Source organism: Eutrigla gurnardus, assembly GCF_963514095.1.
Source record: "Eutrigla gurnardus genome assembly, chromosome: 17".
In the NCBI taxonomy this organism is placed as follows: domain Eukaryota; kingdom Metazoa; phylum Chordata; class Actinopteri; order Perciformes; family Triglidae; genus Eutrigla; species Eutrigla gurnardus.
The window spans coordinates 10,572,310-10,590,668 of record NC_139928.1 but is presented as its reverse complement, the minus strand read 5'-3'; the positions used below and the strand labels follow the sequence as shown (position 1 = coordinate 10,590,668).

The 18,359-nt window shown below is 43.0% G+C and overlaps 2 protein-coding genes across 7 annotated transcripts in view; one reads left to right on the top strand and one right to left on the bottom strand.

The window, feature by feature from the left end:
* Positions 1-18,359, bottom strand: part of pdk4 (pyruvate dehydrogenase kinase, isozyme 4) — a 37,873-nt gene that overhangs the window by 4,200 nt on the left and 15,314 nt on the right. The gene's annotated exons all lie outside the window — the stretch shown is intronic.
* ppp1r9a (protein phosphatase 1, regulatory subunit 9A) overlaps positions 1-18,359 on the top strand; it is a 49,204-nt gene that overhangs the window by 27,628 nt on the left and 3,217 nt on the right. For 3 of the 6 annotated variants that reach the window (XM_084032466.1, XM_084032464.1, XM_084032465.1), the window contains exons 7-19: positions 7,487-7,639; positions 9,709-9,762; positions 10,461-10,690; positions 12,111-12,207; positions 12,954-13,089; positions 14,122-14,210; positions 14,895-15,018; positions 15,145-15,202; positions 15,547-15,589; positions 15,783-15,827; positions 17,050-17,169; positions 17,734-17,757; positions 18,022-18,204. In XM_084032466.1, the coding sequence (XP_083888592.1) occupies positions 7,487-7,639; positions 9,709-9,762; positions 10,461-10,690; positions 12,111-12,207; positions 12,954-13,089; positions 14,122-14,210; positions 14,895-15,018; positions 15,145-15,202; positions 15,547-15,589; positions 15,783-15,827; positions 17,050-17,169; positions 17,734-17,757; positions 18,022-18,204 (1,356 nt within the window). The remainder of the gene's footprint in view (positions 1-7,486; positions 7,640-9,708; positions 9,763-10,460; positions 10,691-12,110; positions 12,208-12,953; positions 13,090-14,121; positions 14,211-14,894; positions 15,019-15,144; positions 15,203-15,546; positions 15,590-15,782; positions 15,828-17,049; positions 17,170-17,733; positions 17,758-18,021; positions 18,205-18,359) is intronic. The other 3 variants (XM_084032468.1, XM_084032467.1, XM_084032469.1) reach the window with 3 other exon arrangements.

Below are 18,359 nucleotides of genomic sequence, written 5' to 3'. Positions count from 1 at the left end.
GACAAGTTTGTCTACAAAATTGGAAAATATCACGTGTGTAGAGTGAAAATTGTGGCCAGGAGGAGTTTGGAAAGGAAAAAAATCTGAAGTTCTTTCGGCTGCTCTGCCACTCTGACGATGATGTCACCCACTCTAGCAGGGAGAGTTCCGTGCAATACACACCCATTATAATCTCATGATCTCTCCCAAAACGATCATGGTCATTGAACAGTGATTGCTCAGAAACTATGTGACCTATTGAAGACTTGTGTCTACATTTTAAAGTTTTAAATGGAGTTTCTAGGTGAATGTATGAATGAATGGTGAGCAGTTGAATGTGCCTGAAAATGCACGGAATTTTGTCAAATTTGAATGTTCCGCTCATTGACTTCAATGTTAAAAAAATGACGTAAAACGTTGAATATTTCTGAATTTATGAATGTATTTGAATGAATTTATGAATGTATTTGAATGAATTTATGAATGTTATGAATGAGACATAGAATAACATAGGATGTGAATGATTTCATCATTCACACCAATAATAAATATGTAGAATAACATAGGATGTGAATGATTTCATCATTCACACCAATTAAAACCAACATATTAAAACAGATAAAAATAGTTTAGCTAAAAGGCCTTTCTATAAAAATGTGTTTTCAGCATTTTTTAAAAGAATACACAGTGGTGGCTTTGATGTTTAGGGAGAGCATTCCATTTCAGTGATTCCATTCCATTCTGATGACATCACAGAGACATCAAAGCAGTGGCTTTGATCAAAGCACTGTGGAGTCTATAAATATAGTGCAGGTACTGGCTAAACACAACCTTTATTGCAGGAAAAAAACAATCTTGAGATAGGATCTAATACAGAAACAATCAACTACAAAACCATACAGATGGAGGAGGACTCCAAGGTCAACCAGCTGAGGAAACATCTTCAAACCCAGGAGGAGAGCGCCCAAACCATGCAGAAGCAGGAGTCGGAGCTCGGCCAGCCAGAGAAACATCTTCAAACCCAGGAGGAGAACACAGAGAACAGCTGTGAAACCATGCAGACGCAGGGGGGGGAGGTTGACCAGCCGAGGAAACATTTTGAGACCCAGGAGGAGAGCGCCCAAACCATGCAGAAGCAGGAGTCGGAGCTCGGCCAGCCAAAGAAACATCTTCAAACCCAGGAGGAGAAGACAGAGAACAGCTGTGAAACCATGCAGACGCAGGGGGGGGAGGTTGACCAGCCGAGGAAACATTTTGAGACCCAGGAGGAGAGCGCCCAAACCATGCAGAAGCAGGAGTCGGAGCTCGGCCAGCCAGAGAAACATCTTCAAACCCAGGAGGAGAAGACAGAGAACAGCTGTGAAACCATGCAGACGCAGGGGGGGGAGGTTGACCAGCCGAGGAAACATTTTGAGACCCAGGAGGAGAGCGCCCAAACCATGCAGAAGCAGGAGTCGGAGCTCGGCCAGCCAGAGAAACATCTTCAAACCCAGGAGGAGAAGACAGAGAACAGCTGTGAAACCATGCAGACGCAGGGGGTGGAGGTTGACCAGCCGAGGAAACATTTTGAGACCCAGGAGGAGAGCGCCCAAACCATGCAGAAGCAGGAGTCGGAGCTCGGCCAGCCAGAGAAACATCTTCAAACCCAGGAGGAGAAGACAGAGAACGGCTGTGAAACCATGCAGACGCAGGGGGGGGAGGTTGACCAGCCGAGGAAACATTTTGAGACCCAGGAGGAGAGCGCCCAAACCATGCAGAAGCAGGAGTCGGAGCTCGGCCAGCCAGAGAAACATCTTCAAACCCAGGAGGAGAAGACAGAGAACAGCTGTGAAACCATGCAGACGCAGGGGGGGGACGTTTTTCTGATGCAGGAGGCGCAGATCCACCAGAGGGACAAAGAAATCCTACAACTCAGGAAAGACCATGAGGAGGATCTCTCTCAGCAGCTCACAGACCAGAGGAGGGAACTGGAGGACAAGTTCCAAAAGGACCTGGCCGTGTCCCAGCAGAGCTCGGAGACAAGCATCCGCCTGCTGGAGACAAAATTCCAACAGATGGAGGATGAGAAAAGGGAACTGGGGGACAAGTTCCAAAAGGACCTGGCCGTGTCACAGCAGAGCTCGGAGACAAGCATCTGCCTGCTGGAGACAAAAGTCAACCAGATGGAGGACGAGAAAAAGGAACTGGAGGACAAGTTCCAAAAGGACCTGGCCGTGTCCCAGCAGAGCTCGGAGACAAGCATCCGCCGGCTGGAGACAAAAGTCCAACAGATGGAGGACGAGAAAAGGGAACTGGAGGACAAGTTCCAAAAGGACCTGGCCGTGTCCCAGCAGAGCTTGGAGACAAGCATCCGGCTGCTGGAGACAAAAGTCCAACAGATGGAGGATGAGAAAAGGGAACTGGAGGACAAGTTCCAAAAAGACCTGGCCGTGTCCCAGCAGAGCTCGGAGACAAGCATCCGCCTGCTGGAGACAAAAGTCCAACAGATGGAGGACGAGAAAAGGGAACTGGAGGACGAGTTCCAAAAGGACCTGGCCGTGTCCCAGCAGATCTCGAAGACAAGCATCCGCCTGCTGGAGACAAAAGTCAAACAGATCGAGGTCGAGAAAAAGGAACTGAAGAACAAGTTCCAAAAGGACCTGGGCGTGTCCCAGCAGAGCTCGGAGACAAGCATCCGCCTGCTGGAGACAAAAGTCAAACAGATGGAGGTCGAGACAAAGGAACTGAAGAACAAGTTCCAAAAGCACCTGGCTGTGTCACAGCAGAGCTCGGTGACAAGGATCCACCCGCTGGAGACAAAAGTCCAACAGATGGAGGACGAGAAAAAGGACCTGGAGGACGAGCTCACAAAGGCCCTGGCCAACAAAGCACAGAGCTCTGAGACAAGAGTCCAAGAGGTCCTTGAGGACAACAGGGTCCTGGAGAAGCTCTGTCTGAACATGAAGAAGAAGAAGAGAGGAATATTCTTCTTCAGTACAGAGATCCAGGATGAGCAGGCAGAGCTGCAAAAGATGAAGGAGAAGATGCATGAGAAGGAGAAGAAGGAGGAAAAAGAACGTGAGGAGAAGCAAGAGACAAAGGGTTTCTTTAGCTTCGTGCACCGAATAAACAACTATGAAAGCCTTGAAAATTTGGAGGAGGCTTCTGATTCAACTTCCTTCAGTATATCCAAGAAGGAGGAAAAAGAACGTGAGGAGAAGCAACAGAAAAAGGGTTTCTTTAGCTTCATGCACCGAATAAACAACCATGAAAGCCTTGAAAATTTGGCGGAGGCTTCTGATTCAACTTCCTTCAGTATATCCTTGTGAAATCTACTAGAATACTAAAACACCCTTCATCCATCTACTTCACCTCTGTCCTTCCTCACCTCCAACCTGGTGCTCAGGTTTAGCCCACCCATAATATATACATATATATTATGTATATATAAAAAAACACCCTTCATCCATCTACCTCACCTCCATCTCCCCCACTCTGTCCTTCCTCACCTCCAACGTAAAAGGGTTTTCTACCGGTGCTCAGGTTTCGCCCACAATATATACATATATATTATGTATATATATATATATATATATAAAAAAAAACCTTCATCCATCTACCTCACCTCCATCTCCCTCCACTCTGTCCTTCCTCACCTCCAACATAAAAGGGTTTTCTACTGGTGCTCAGGTTTCGCCCACAATATATACATATATATTATGTATATATAAAAAAACACCCTTCATCCATCTACCTCACCTCCATCTCCCTCCACTCTGTCCTTCATCACCTCCAACGTAAAAGGGTTTTCGCCTGGTGCTCAGGTTTCGCCCACAATATATACATATATATTATGTATATATAAAAAAAAAACCTTCATCCATCTACCTCACCTCCATCTCCCTCCACTCTGTCCTTCCTCACCTCCAACGTAAAAGGGTTTTCTACTGGTGCTCAGGTTTCGCCCACAATATATACATATATATTATGTATATATAAAAAAACACCCTTCATCCATCTACCTCACCTCCATCTCCCTCCACTCTGTCCTTCCTCACCTCCAACATAAAAGGGTTTTCTACTGGTGCTCAGGTTTCGCCCACAATATATACATATATATATTATGTATATATAAAAAAACACCCTTCATCCATCTACCTCACCTCCATCTCCCTCCACTCTGTCCTTCCTCACCTCCAACATAAAAGGGTTTTCTACTGGTGCTCAGGTTTCGCCCACAATATATACATATATATTATGTATATATAAAAAAAACACCCTTCATCCATCTACCTCACCTCCATCTCCCTCCACTCTGTCCTTCCTCACCTCCAACGTAAAAGGGTTTTCGCCTGGTGCTCAGGTTTCTCCCACAATATCTACAGTACATACAAATGTATGTATGTATATATTTATTAAAAACACCCTTCATCCATCTACCTGACCATGCTTCCTTCTCCTGGTGAGTACACCCCTCACATTTCTGAAAATATATTAGGGTCATTCCATGCCAACTCAGCCACCCATGTACATGACACCTCTCAGATTTGTCACGGTACAGAACCCAAGGCTCAAGTGCAGGCAAAGAGACAGGCCAGAGCAGTTTCAACACAAGGTATTTATTTAAACCCCAAAAATGCAAAGCAGACACAGGCTAAAGAGGGGAACTAAGGGGGGCAGCTAATAATTAACAAAAGGCGCTGTCTGCAAAAAACGCGAGACAGGTGAACACAGGCAAAACGGGAACTAAGGCAGCAAACAACTAACACAAAGCGCTGTTGGCAAAAGCGTGCGATGACTGCTGAATAGCTGACGCTACGCTGGTATGATAACTTGAATGTGTATGAAGAAGTGAAATTAGGATGAATAGTTGGAAAGGTGGGAATTGGTTGAATAAGTATGAATGTCTTTGAAGAATTGAATAAAGTATGAATGTGTGTATGAAGAAGGTAAAGTAGTTTGAATAGTTGGAAAAGTGGGTATAGTTTGAATTAGTATGAATGTCTTTGAAGAGTTGAATAATACCATGAATGTATGAGAGATGTGGAATATTTTAAGTTATGATGAAAAGCTGACGCTACGCTGGTATGAGGATTTGAATGTGTATGAAGAAGGTAAAGTAGTATGAATAGTTGGAAAAGTGGGAATGGGTTGAATGAGTATGAATGTGTGTATGAAGAAGGTAAAGTAGTATGAATAGTTGGAAAAGTGGGAATAGTTTGAATGATTTCATCATTCACACCAATTAATTGGGATTTGAACCTTAAATAGTCTACACAACAATGAAAAGAATCATTAGATGCAGCCATTGACTCAGATACTTGATGGGGGATTTTTAATACAAATTATGTTGAAATTAATGTGAAGATGCATCATAATAGGCACATTGTTCCAGTGAAGTCAACAAAAAGCAACACGTCAATCAAGAATGAATAAAACTAGCTGGTATGCATCAACATGCTGACAGATCCTTTATGTCAACACAGAGACACCCAAACACACACACACACACTCACACACACACGTGCACTCTTCCTCCAGGCGAAGCAGCAGTCACAGCCCTCTCCTCCAGTGAGTGACACTCATTATGCCGGCATCCTGCTCATATTAGACATTCACAGTGCTGATCAGCACAAGCTGAACGCTCTCTGAGCAACAGCCAAACCATCCTTTATGCATGTGGTAGGAGGTGATGCATTTATCATATGCAAATCGGTGTTTGAATGACCTGCCATGTGTTCAATGGTTAACTCCATCTTCGGTGAATGGGACCTTAATGCAGGATGCTGGTACCATAGCAACACGCATGCCTATTATGGAAATGGAACTCTATATCGGTCATGCATTCAAGTAGATCAGGCCTGAGCTCTGTTGTCTGGGTGGGAGGTAGATGGAGGCAAACGCAGGGAACGAGATGAGGATATAGGCCAAGATGATGAGAGAGCAGATGAGACCGTGTGTGTGTGTGTGTGTGTGTGTGTGTGTTTGTGTGTGTGAGTGTGTTCGTGTGAAAGATCAAGATAGAAGACGAGGTAACGAGGGAAAGATAGATGGACCAGACAAAATCGAGAGACAAGAGAGTAGTGACATGAATATTTTACATGTAGATGATTAAATGTACACATCAACTGATGGATAGGAAGGAAGGACGTTAGCTAGGATACGTATGTGATGTTAAGACGGAGACAGCGAACGTTGGAAATATCAGTCTCTGTTGCTCATCATGCTGTTTTGAGAATTGTTAAAAAGAAAAAGTGCTTAGAATACATGCAGTGTGATGGGCGTCATTAATGTAACTCCACACAAATGGTAGCTCTTATTAGTGAGGTTTTCTTTATAAATCCTAGATCGCTAACATCGAGGCTCCATTAGAGACACTGTTCCAGGCAGCACTATTTTTGACCAGTAGCCTCCTTACAGACGAGGCAGGGTAGTGACTGACATTTGAAGTTAATAAAAAGAGACATTAAAATTTGGCCAGTACGACTTATCTTTATAGAAATGTCCGACCAGGCTGTCAAACCAAATTATTTTTGCCAAAGTTTTGGCCAACTAAGTGCGTTACCTCACTCTTATATAACCGGTAGCATTAAAATAACATTACTTATGCAAAAAAACCAAAGTGAAGAAAGGTTGGCATGAGGAAAACGGGTAGGTGTTTCTGGAGGAGTCACTCTGAGCTTTGAGGAGAGACGGGAGATGGAGGGATGAAAGAAGACGGAGGGAGAAAGAAAGTGACAAACAGATGCTGGATATTTGACTGGCTGGTTTCTCTCTTCAGGCTGTTTTGTAGCCTGTTGACTCCGTATTAAAGTGTGAATTAATACAGTAGTTTAGACAAAAACAGGCTTTTTTATAACATTTCTTGTCAGTGACCATCAGTCTTACTGGTTGCCATGACAACTGTCACTCTCACATTTCATCAGCTGTAGCTCGATAGCCGGCCGTTCATTTAATAAACATTTGCAGACTTCATGAGTTGGTTGAACTTTAAAATATTTCAGCTGATTGATTTTAAAACATGGATCTTGTAAGAAGGGTCTTATAGATGACTTTATTGTGCTAGAAGTCTAAAGTTAGCCCCTGTTTATATCTTTCATTGATTACCATTAGAGACACAGAGATAAGCCTAAGCATAATTTTGGAGAAAATCCAGAAAGTTGTTTAATAATACTTATTGTTGAAGTTATTTCCAGAATCCTGAAAGACTTTTATAACCATCTGGATGAATAAATATTCCATCTGCTGCACAATTAAAAAAAAACAACAACAACCCGTTTCCCAAATTGTGCCAACTTTTCCCCAATCCCAACAAAGATGGTAGCCAGAAATGACATATCTCTTTACTGAATGCCAAACCAAACAAAAATTATTATCAAGTGTATTGGAATATAGTGATGTTTCTTCCCAATATTCTTTATTTCACTATGAAATTATGCAGGTGTGTCTGGTTATCTGGATTAGCACATAGTGGACTGTATCTGCTGAAAAAAGGACCACATGACTGACTTTGCATTTCCTCTTCCAGCAGACGGGAGAGTACGCCACGGATGAGGAGGAGGCGGGGACAACGGTGGCGGGCGAGGACAAGAGCATCGAGGTGTTTGACTTGCCAGAGTCAGAGGACATCCTGTCTCCTTCAGAGTTGGACGCCAATAAACTCTACCAGAAGTTCAGAGAGGTAAGCTAAAAAAACCTTAAAAAAAACCCATTCTCATCTACTGTTCAACCCCCACTGTGAAGATTACACAACTGATGGGAGCCCGCCACATTTTTCTCTCTGTTCTTTGAAGAATACATTCAAAAGAATAACGCACGCCGAGAATGAAAAATCTAATTCAATAAAAAAAAAAAATCAAACGATATCAACACAATGGAGTCTAGCACCGCTGCTTTACTTGGCAGAGTTTTTATCACGATCCAAGATCCGCTTATCCTCCCTAATTCCTAATCTGGATGATTAGAGACGCGAGTACAAAAGCGATGTAAAACCTATGGCCATTACATCTCTAATTACCCATGTTTGGTTAAAGCCCACCGATGAGGAGAAAGAGCTCACACTTTTAAACTGTACTTAAATGTTAATTGTATTTTTTTCTTGGCTACTCCTCATACAGCCGACCTCCGAGAACAGAATCCCATTTTCTTGAACCTGTCGCTCTCAATGAACTCGCCATCGAAAGCAGAGCTATAAAACAGATTGAATTCACCGCCCGTTACCTCGTCTCTTCTTTTTAATGCTGCCGCCGAGCTGCTAATATTGATTGAGCACTCCAGCGATGTTTTTGGCACCATCACACTCGAGCCTCTCTGTCGGCTGCAGTAATAGCTGTGTGACACGTTTCACAACTGGAACTAGAATCCCATCCCTGTTCACAGGATTTATACATTTGTTCCATTTTACTCAGTTTCTCTGCATCTTGACCTCCGTCTCCCAGAGTGAAGCTTTTACCTCCTTCGTTTAATCTTCCCCGACTTTCTTTGCTGCCTTTTTACACAAAAAAACAAAGCCAGGCAACTGATGCATTAGCCTTTAAAAAATAATAAAAATATCATCGCAGTAGCAGAACGACGTTCAACAGTGAATACATCTTTTTTCTATTAAATGTGCTTTTAACTATAATTCTCTACCAGGCAGCCGTTCAGGTCCATTTACTTTTCGATGACGTTTTGAACTTGGAGCCTCGGTCAACACAGACACAGTATCGACTGATTTACTCACACACACACACACACACACCTAAATAATGTCATTAGCGCTACCCTGGTACCCGAACATTGTTCAAACTGGAAGATCCTATATCCTAATCAAGAATGTCAAGAGAGGCAGAAAATATGAAGAATATCCTTCTGAGCTGTGAGGAGACGTGTTTAAAATGATGCTTATGCATCTAGAATAATTCTATTTAGGAAACACGGCACGCAGTTTTAAGCACCACTAAGCTTCTGTTAATGTAATTGTTGGAACAAGCAGATACAGACCGTTACTTTGTTATGTTGTGAGTCTAATGACGTCGTAAATAATCTACATTTTCTTGAGAATTAATTTTGTCTTTTCAAGCCTCACAATAAGATAGAACGAGGACTATGGATTTATCCTCTCTTAAATAAGGAGCCAGTACGGTAAACACTGTTGTACATAATGCAAATATCAGGTTGTTGTTTTAGGACAGATTGAGTGACCCTATCCTTTAAAGTAAAAATGTTCTCTACTTTTGCTTCACTTACTACAGCTCTCATTTGATCCCATTTCTACATCTCTTGTTCCATGTCCACATCTTCCTCTCCATCTCTCTCCTCTTTGATTTCTGCTCCGTCATTATCTCTCCCTCTCTGCCCGTAAACGACCGCTCAACTTCCACGGCAAACCCATTTGTCGCTCTCTCTCCGTTTCCATCCCCGTCCATCTAATGTGCTCGACTTCAGGGAGAAATACAAAAAAAAATCTTGTTTTAACAGTTTTAAATATTGCATTTGGATAAAAAAAATTAAAAAAATCTCATAAATGTAGAGTTTCAGATGAAATGCGATGTAAAATAACTTATTCATCCCTATCTGTCCATCATCTCGTGCCTCTCCTCTGAGAGTGCTGGGGCTGGGATGCTGTCAGGGGAGGACAGGCTCGGCTGCCTCCGTCCGTCACACTGTATCGACAGCACAGAGAAGCTGGGCAGCCATGCATTTGATTATCTGACCGCCCTCTCTTTTCTCTCCCATCGTCTCTGTTCTCTCCGCCTCGACCCCGAACAGCTCCAGATCAAACACACGGTGACCGAAGCCGAGATCCAGAAGCTCAAAAACAAGGTAGGAGATTAAAAGTGTCGGTGCTGGTTGTTGGCTGTCAAAGTTTGTCTGAGTTCAGATAATTTGGAAATCGATGTTGGACTCGTGTCAGAACTACAGGGGGGTGAGGTTTGTTGGGGAGGCTTTATGAATAGATTTTATTATTAAGAAAAAAGAAGCAGATTATTTTACTAAAGCATAGGCTGTTAAGGAATCTGACCAAGCTTCTTGTAAAAAGGCTGCAATGGTTGTCTTTAAAATATGAATACCTGGGAGAGCTTCTATTTATTTCTCATGTGTGTGTTTATTTCTATACACATCTGAAGTGTATAATTGATACTCTCTGTCAAATGTTGATGGCCTAAATTGATTAACTTCCAAATGAATGAGCTGTGAGGATATGATTAAATTCAGAGAAGTGGTGCTTAAGAAGCTTTTTTTTGGAGGAAGAGGAGATAAATATTGATTCAATGTTTTCAATAAATGTGTCGCATTTCTCTTTGACCAGCTTTGTGTGACATCATCCCCACCGGTTTGTTTTGGTCTCGTTGTTTTCATGTACTTGCAGACAAGGGACAAACTGTATAAGAAAAATATTAAAGCTTTTATTCCAAAACATAATATCTTTCTGGGGGGTAAAACCATTTTCTAGGATTCCTCACTCAATATTAATAAAAATGTTCTCGCCTTTTAAAAGTTGCCACGTTGTTTTTGTCCAGTTGGCGTCAGTAGAGAGGGAGAAGCAGCGCTGGGAGAAGGAGAAGAGCCAGCTGAAGGCCAGCATCGAGGAGAACAAGGAGAGGATGTTGAAGCTGGAGAGCTACTGGATCGAAGCACAGACCCTCTGCCACACGGTCAACGAGCACCTGAAGGAGGCCCAGGCTCAGTACCAGTCTCTGGAGAAGAAGTACAACAAGGCCAAGAAACTCATCAAAGACTTCCAGCAGAAGTGAGTGAACTGAGGTTCAACTTTCAGTTCTAGTCTGCGATTCAGGAGGAGAATATATTCTGAATAGACTGTAGCAAAAAGATTATGAATTTGATTATTTTTCTTATACTCTGGGCCCGAAATATACCCTTCAATAGAACTTACAGCTTTTCAGTTTAATTCCTATAATTCCTATAATTACATTTTTGGTCATGTATCATTCATAGCATAATATTTGATTACTAAAATTGTTTTGTCTCAATGTTAGTAATCAACTGGGGGAGTTTCATGGTGATATATATTAGTTAAAATGAGTTAAAGAATTTAACAATTTTGAAATTCTTCAACTTCTTAGTGTGGTCACGTGATAACAGGTGGTTAAGATCTTAAACCTGGTTCTGTTCAAAGAGGGTCTTTTGGGTCTAACGTCTGTCAGGCAGCCCTGAAATCACGTTGATATTTCATTAGTCTGTCTTCTTTGTTCTGAGCATTCCAGTTCAGACCAGATCAGTCAGTTACTGTGGTTACCATATTTAAATGACATTAGACATTTTGCTTACATACTGTTTTTAAATCATTCTGTCTCCTTTACTTTCGACGAGAGGCACTTAAAGGACCAGTATGTAGGATTTAAAAGCAGGCTGCAGATTGTATGAACTGATATACACCTCCACTCACCCCTCCCCTTCCAAGTGTGCCAGAGAACTACGGTGGCCTTCAGGTGACAATGTGAAGACTCCCTAGAGGCAGTTAGGGACAGGTACCGAGATCCAGTAACAAAACATGCCCTAGGACTTAATAATTAAAGAACGGAATATTGTCAAGCTCCTACATTCGCTCGTTCTTCATAAGTTTCTTTTAACGTTCAGGTGTAATTTATTATCATGCCACAGCATCTCAACAAGGAATATAGACACAAATTAATAAGATCTGATACCCAGAGTCGGTGTTCGGTTTGTCTACTCTCGGCTCCTGGACGTGTATGTAGATCACAAATCACAAATCAAATATATATATGAAAATATATTTCCATCTGCGAGGCGAAGCACCTCTTTTTATAGCCGAAGTCTGAGCTGAGCCGAGTCTCTGTTCTCATGCGTTGATCTGTTTGGTCAGTCCCGTCCCAGCCTCTCCTGCTCAGCTCCGGTCTGACTGCCTCTAATTGGCTCCGGCCCTGCAGGCCAAACGGAAGCTAACTGATGAAACAAACTCTCTGTGCTGATCTGTGGGCCGAGCAACAGAGGAGAGACGGCGAGCTCACAAAGCAAGGGCGAGGCAGGCACGAGGAAACTGCTGAATTTAGTAATCTTAGGGATGGAAACGTATGTGTTCACCATGAGCGAGGGGCACTCATGTCACACACACACACACACACACACACACACATGAATGCATCTTGTTTTCACCACATTATGATCTCCCCTCCCTCCCGTCTCTCCAGAGAGGTGGAGTTTATCCAGAAGGAGGATGCGGAGAGGAGGCGACTGGAGGAGGCTGAGAAGGCTCACCTGTCTGAGATCCAGGGGCTGCAAGTCAGGGTAAAGCAGATCCTTTAAGTTCACCTCCGTCTTTCCCTGTGTGCCTCTCTATTTTTATTTCTATTTTAGTGTGTGCACAATTCTGCATATTTGCCCCAGAAATCCCTGAAGTGACAATAAACGACTGAACACTGCAGTTCTGTTTTGCACATTACATATATTTATGCAGCACTTTTATAGCATAGGCTGTAAATGTGTAAGAGAATTTAAATCCAAATCCAGTAATCCACACACCGCTTTCCCTGAACAAGGTTTAAAAATGTAGCCTTGCCACATAAAAAAGGTTGCCTCTGTCCTTGGACAGTGACAGCGGATGGACTTTGTGTCCAGAGGCCTGCAGTTTGTTCCATTGTCAAACTCTGTATTGATTTAACGCTTTCCTAGTCATAAAGCATGACAGCCGTGTTGTTTTCTGCTCAAGTCTCGGGCCATGCCCCACAGTTGAATGTGCAGTCAACCCGACTGTCCCCTGCTATTATTCTGCACAGTGAGCACTCGTTTTCTCACGGCACTGCATTGTGAAGGGGTGAAGTGTGGCACAAAAAAAAAACTGTATAATCTGGAAGACGACGGCGAGACAGGAGGGTTGTGCTCTAACTAAACTGACTTCACTTGTGCCTTTGATGTGAGACCGTGACCCCTTGTCTTATTTTCGAATGGAATGAGAAAAAAAGCTTTAAAGCAGCTGTTCTGACAGGTGAACGCCTGCAGCTGATGAACATTGACAGGATCCTCTCTCTCTACAGATCGCAACACTGGAGTCCGAGCTGATGCAGCTGATGAAGCAGAACGGCATCCAGGTCAACAACAACAATAGCAACAGTGCCGAGAGGCTCAGCGCTCAGCAGCACAGCCCCATAAGGGCTGCGCCACAAGCCAGAGGTGTGTTTGAGAGGGGAACGCTCACGGACAGATTTGAATGAATGAATTAAAGAGTTAGGGGTGAATCATGAGGAACATGTTAATTACTGACAATGGAGGCAGGACAGCCGTTTCCCCCTGTGCCCAGTCTTTTGCTATCTATCAATTTTCCTGTGTTTTTTGTGTGTTTTTTTTTATTTATTTAATGAATGCACTTAAAGTTGAAATAGGAGAGTAAGCGATAACGTGAACACCTGCATCTCCTCCTATTTATGTCTGATATGTGGCCTTAAATGAAGGTCTTGCATTTAACTGTTTAACTATTGTAGCTGTGTAGCTTTGTGTTGTCCCTACGATGACCCATGATGCAAACCCTGCAGTTTATTGACTGCTCTTGTCCTGTGGAAGTAGTAGTGTCTTAGGCTAAGGGGCAAACACACACATCCTCGTCTCCTCCGCTGCCTTAACCTTCACATGCACTTTCACCGCTGACTTAAGTCGCACTCTGGATTTCCACAACACAAAAACAAGCTCGTAATCCCCTTCAAGCACATACGTCCGCTTTTGTTGTCATCAAGTCTTTGTGAACTCCGCCGGTTTTACTTCAGTGTCCGCATCTGTCAGACCAGAGTGTGTGCAGATCAGTGGCATATGTGATTACTATAGAATGCAGACGGGTCGACAGAGTGATTGGATACGCACTGATGCAGTGAGACAGCCCCTTATGCAATGTTAAGGGGCTGAATGTGGTCTTTTATAAGTGAAATCATTTCTGATTTGTTTCTGCCTGAGCGCTCAGGGAATGAGCAGAAACATTAGGATTGCCTGCCTAATGTTAATTAGGTGCTGCTTTTGGCAGACAACAATTGATATTTTAACTTGATGTTATAGGCTTAATGGGGGTGTCGAGTCTGGGGCCAAGCCAAATTAAGTATTATAATAAGACTGAAACAGAAGTCATGCACATAATAAACACATGGATTATAGAGTGTTTCTTTTTTGCTGAATCACAATCGTTTTCACTCTCTCTTTTCTTTGTGTGTGTGACTGTAGACCTGAGGGAGGGGTCTCCCCACTCCCCCAGCAAAAAGAAGAACTACAGAGGAGTTGCCCGAGACAGCATCAGCTCCACAGAGGGAGAGGTTTGTATTAGAAAGCCCACTCAACTTCAGGTGTTTCTCAGTAGACTTATCTCAATATATTCAATTTACTAAATCTTTAATTCCATCACAGGGTGTGTGTGTGTGTGTGTGTGTGTGTGTGTGTGTGTGTGTGTGGGTGTGTCTTTAACCCCTGTCCATTCCGCTTTATTCCTCTAATGGATTAATTGCTACGTGTTGCTCTGCGGCACAAATTGAGGGCGCGGCGCTGTCACAACGTATTGTCTCTCCCCTTGCGATAATAACAGCCGCTGTCGTTTTTCTGGAAGAAAGGCTGTCGTCGCTCTAATGCCGTCACTTAACTCAGCTAGAGCGGGAATGGGTTCAAATGGGATGAACAACTTTCAGAGCTGGATCGGAATTGGCAGGAACACAGAAAGCAGAGAGTCTGAAGCTTCCAGGGGGTAACGAGGGCGAGGAATTAGAAATAGTGAAAGTATGTCAAGTGACTTCTTTCAGATTAGTCTGCAGCATTTGGCTGTTCACATCACTTCCCCTTTGATTGCATTTTATTCTTCCCTTCTTCTGTCACCACTTCTGAGCCATTGCTTTAATGTTCTCTCTCACTTCCTCGCTCTCGTCTTCTGGCCTCATCTCACCCTTCCTCGCATTTCCCGCTTCCTCCCCTTCATCTCACGCTCTTTCTCTTTGTCCGTCTGTCTTCAGGTCTCAGAGGGGCAGGCCAGTCCGGCTCGCAGTCGGCCCGGTTCCCTTCGTAGTGTGGCCTCTAGCGATGGAGGAGGTGCAGAGAGCTCCCCCAGACGATCGCTGCAGCCACCGGCCACTGCAGGTTAGCACTCCTGCACACTCGCCACATCCCATGATTAAAGATCAAACGGTCCCCAATACATTTGTAACTGCGTACACATCACTCACCTGTTGTAAGTAGCAGCCATCTCTGTGTTTGTGATCACAGGTTCTCAGTCTCCCGCGATGTCCAGCGTGGAGGAAGACAGACAAGCTCCGGATGCTGGGTGAGACGACATACACATGTAGAAGGAAACTTAATCTTCTGATTAAGTCTTTCTAAACATCTTATTTTAGATGGTTGTTATGGTGAGAGGAGTACCAGGGATGAGGATTTCAATTTAATGTTACACAAAATACACACGGAAAGTATCTAGTGTATCTGTGTTGGACAGCTACTCCTAAATGTATTCATACATAGTATTAGTACTTCAGGTACAGGTAAAGAATAACTGTATCAGTGTTATTTTCCTGCTTGTTGTTTGATGTTTCAATGAGTCCAGGCACAGAAACCGTTTATGAAGGAGTCATCATCATCACCACTCACCTCTATTTCACTTCCCTCTCTCAGCTCCGCAGAGCCGTCAGCAGAGGACAGTCCGGAGAAACTCAAGGTACATGAGGATCCATGACTGCACATAATGATTCTCTTTACAGCCAAGACGTTAGAAGATGCTTTGTATCAACGTGATTCTAAGTGGAGTCTTAGCAGGCTTGTTGTCAGACGTACATGTGTATCCTCCGTGCTGTCGTTTTCTTCTAGAATGCCCTTTAGCTTTGACGTGTTGTGTTATTTCTGTTGAACAGAACTCCCTTACGTGGCCCCACTTCTTCTCCTATTCATATTACTTGGTATCGTATTCGTTTGTGTTTTGTTTGTACCTCAATCCACTGACATGACAATGAGGAAAACAGGGTTTAATAATGAAGAGAATGATTGTACTGCAACAAATGCATAATTGCATTATTAATTCCAAGAGAATCAATGAATCCTAGATAATCCTTAATATCTCTTAATCTTAACCGTCTTCAGCGACTCTGTAACAAAATGTCCATTTTAGCAACTGTACGATCTGTTTTAAGTACATTTCAATATATGTTTGTTTCATAATGCATCTTCAATCCGTCATGCTGATAGAATAAGATCGAAGTTGTTAACATGGGCATTCGTTGCAGTGTAGGAACTTGCATGAAAAGTGTCTCTAATCCTGTGGAATATCAGATGTGGTTACCATCGGATTAGAAAGGAGATTATTTTTCATCCTCTACCAATACAATCCTTTTTTTCTTTCCGTCTCTCTCCAAGGGCATGCTCTTAGCTTGAGACGAGTGCACATCAGCAGATAGATCAATGCAGAACGTATTCACATTAATAGTTGGAGCTTTTAAGAGAGGATTCGGAAGGCTGAGCTTGTGAGATTAGTTTCGCTTTTAACCTCAGACAGGACTCCTTTGAGCTACAGCATATAGTGAATTACAGCCGTACAGTAAATGTAAGATGAAGCTCTCGGCTTTTAAATCAAAATCTTTTACTCAGAGGACCAATGGAAATCCGGTATATTCCAGTAGGAGAAAAGGAGGCCTTGCGATTGCTCCGTTTGTTGGTTTTTCTCCTCCTGATGTCTGTATTTCTCAGCAGCAGCTTGTCTCTCCGTCTTTGAGTGCAGATCTTAGATCACTAATTCCATAAATGTCCAAACTCTGGCACACTGAATTGGATCGCATCCAGCTACATCTCTCCTCGGCCACTAATCACATTCGTAGTTTGCGCTATAATGGAACATCTTGAAAATGAGGGATGTGTACAGCCCGTGTAGTCCGTCAAACAGCTTAAATATATTCGTTAAATTTCCTTTTTATTAACTGTCAAATATTAGGAAGGGTAGCATCGATCATTCCGCTACATGCTCAAAGGGAGGCGAAGTCTTCGTCCTCCTGATTCATTCACTCCTCGTCGTGTTTCTCTGTGTGAGAAATAGAAATGGAGAAGCTCTTCCATCCAATCAGCTGAACTCGGGCTCGGAGCCAGTTGGCACTCGCCTCCAGTTTTCTAAGTGTGTTGTTGATTTCTCAGGGACCCGCTCTGAACGATGATCTGAGTGCCAGCAGCAGCAGCTCAGTGGAGATCAGCGGCCTGCTGACTGAAGCCAAGATGTCGGGGCGCTCGCACACACTGGTGCTCTCCTCGGATGAGGTATGCATGCAAACTCTACATGGTTTATTTTCTTAACGGGACACGGCGATAAAAGTTTGCATGATGATGACGAATAACACTGATTTCAGTTCATCACATCAAAGATACGCCCTCCCAAATACAAGCTTACAAAATACAATTGATTATTTTAAACACCTTGTCGGTTTAAAAGTGGCCAAAATGCTGTAAACCCGTCGAGATGACGTCCAAAAACTATGATCAGAATCCACTTTTTGATTCACAACTTTGTAAAAATGTAGAGGTCTGTCTGTTCATCTGTTTTAAAATACAAATTTAAATGCAAACAACTTTTTCATTTGCCCCAGTGCCCCCATGCATAATCTTAATGGCTATGAAGTGACAGAAAACACATTATGCCAACAGGAAAGACGCTTCTCTCATATTCCTCCGGCAGAAAAAAAAACAAGTTAAAAAATCACCGCACCAGTTTAGGCTCATTAGTATTCAAATGCAGTGTGAGGCTGCTGTAGTGTCAGCCATAATGTTTTTCTCCCCGTTAACAAACCAGCCTGCTTCTGTTATTTTCAATGCTGCTACATTCAGAGTCTGGATATGATAGATGATGAGGTGAGACCTGTTTAAACTGCATGCTTGTCTTCTTCACGTGTCCGTCGAGTGTAAACCATTCGTCTGTTTCATTCCCACATCATTCCTGGTGAAGAAGGATTTTTAAATACGTGTTGCTGCAGAATATAATCATCATTTAGGAAATGGCTTGAATGTGTGTGTGTTATTTCATCTGAGCTCATGAGGCGTTCAGTAACACTCAATATCTTGTACAGTTAAATATGGTATGAAAGAGGTGTAAATCTCTCCCTGTTGTATGTTCAGATCCTGGACGAGGGTCAGCTTCCGAAGCAGCATCAGTGGCAGAACCGCAGCATCACAGAGTGGACCTCCCAGCAAGTGGCCCGCTGGCTAATGGGCTTAAACTTAGAACATCACATCCCAGAATTCACTGCCAAAAACATAGATGGAGAACAGCTTCTACAGCTGGAGAGTCCTGAGCTGAAGGTATGCATGCAATTACAGTATAGAATGTATGTTAGTGGGGATATAGAAACAGTGCTGCCATTAAAGGCTTCGTCTTAGAAAGAGCAATGACAAGTATATTTGTATAAAAATATCACAAAAATAAATGTAAGATCCTTTAAAAGTCTTTATTATAT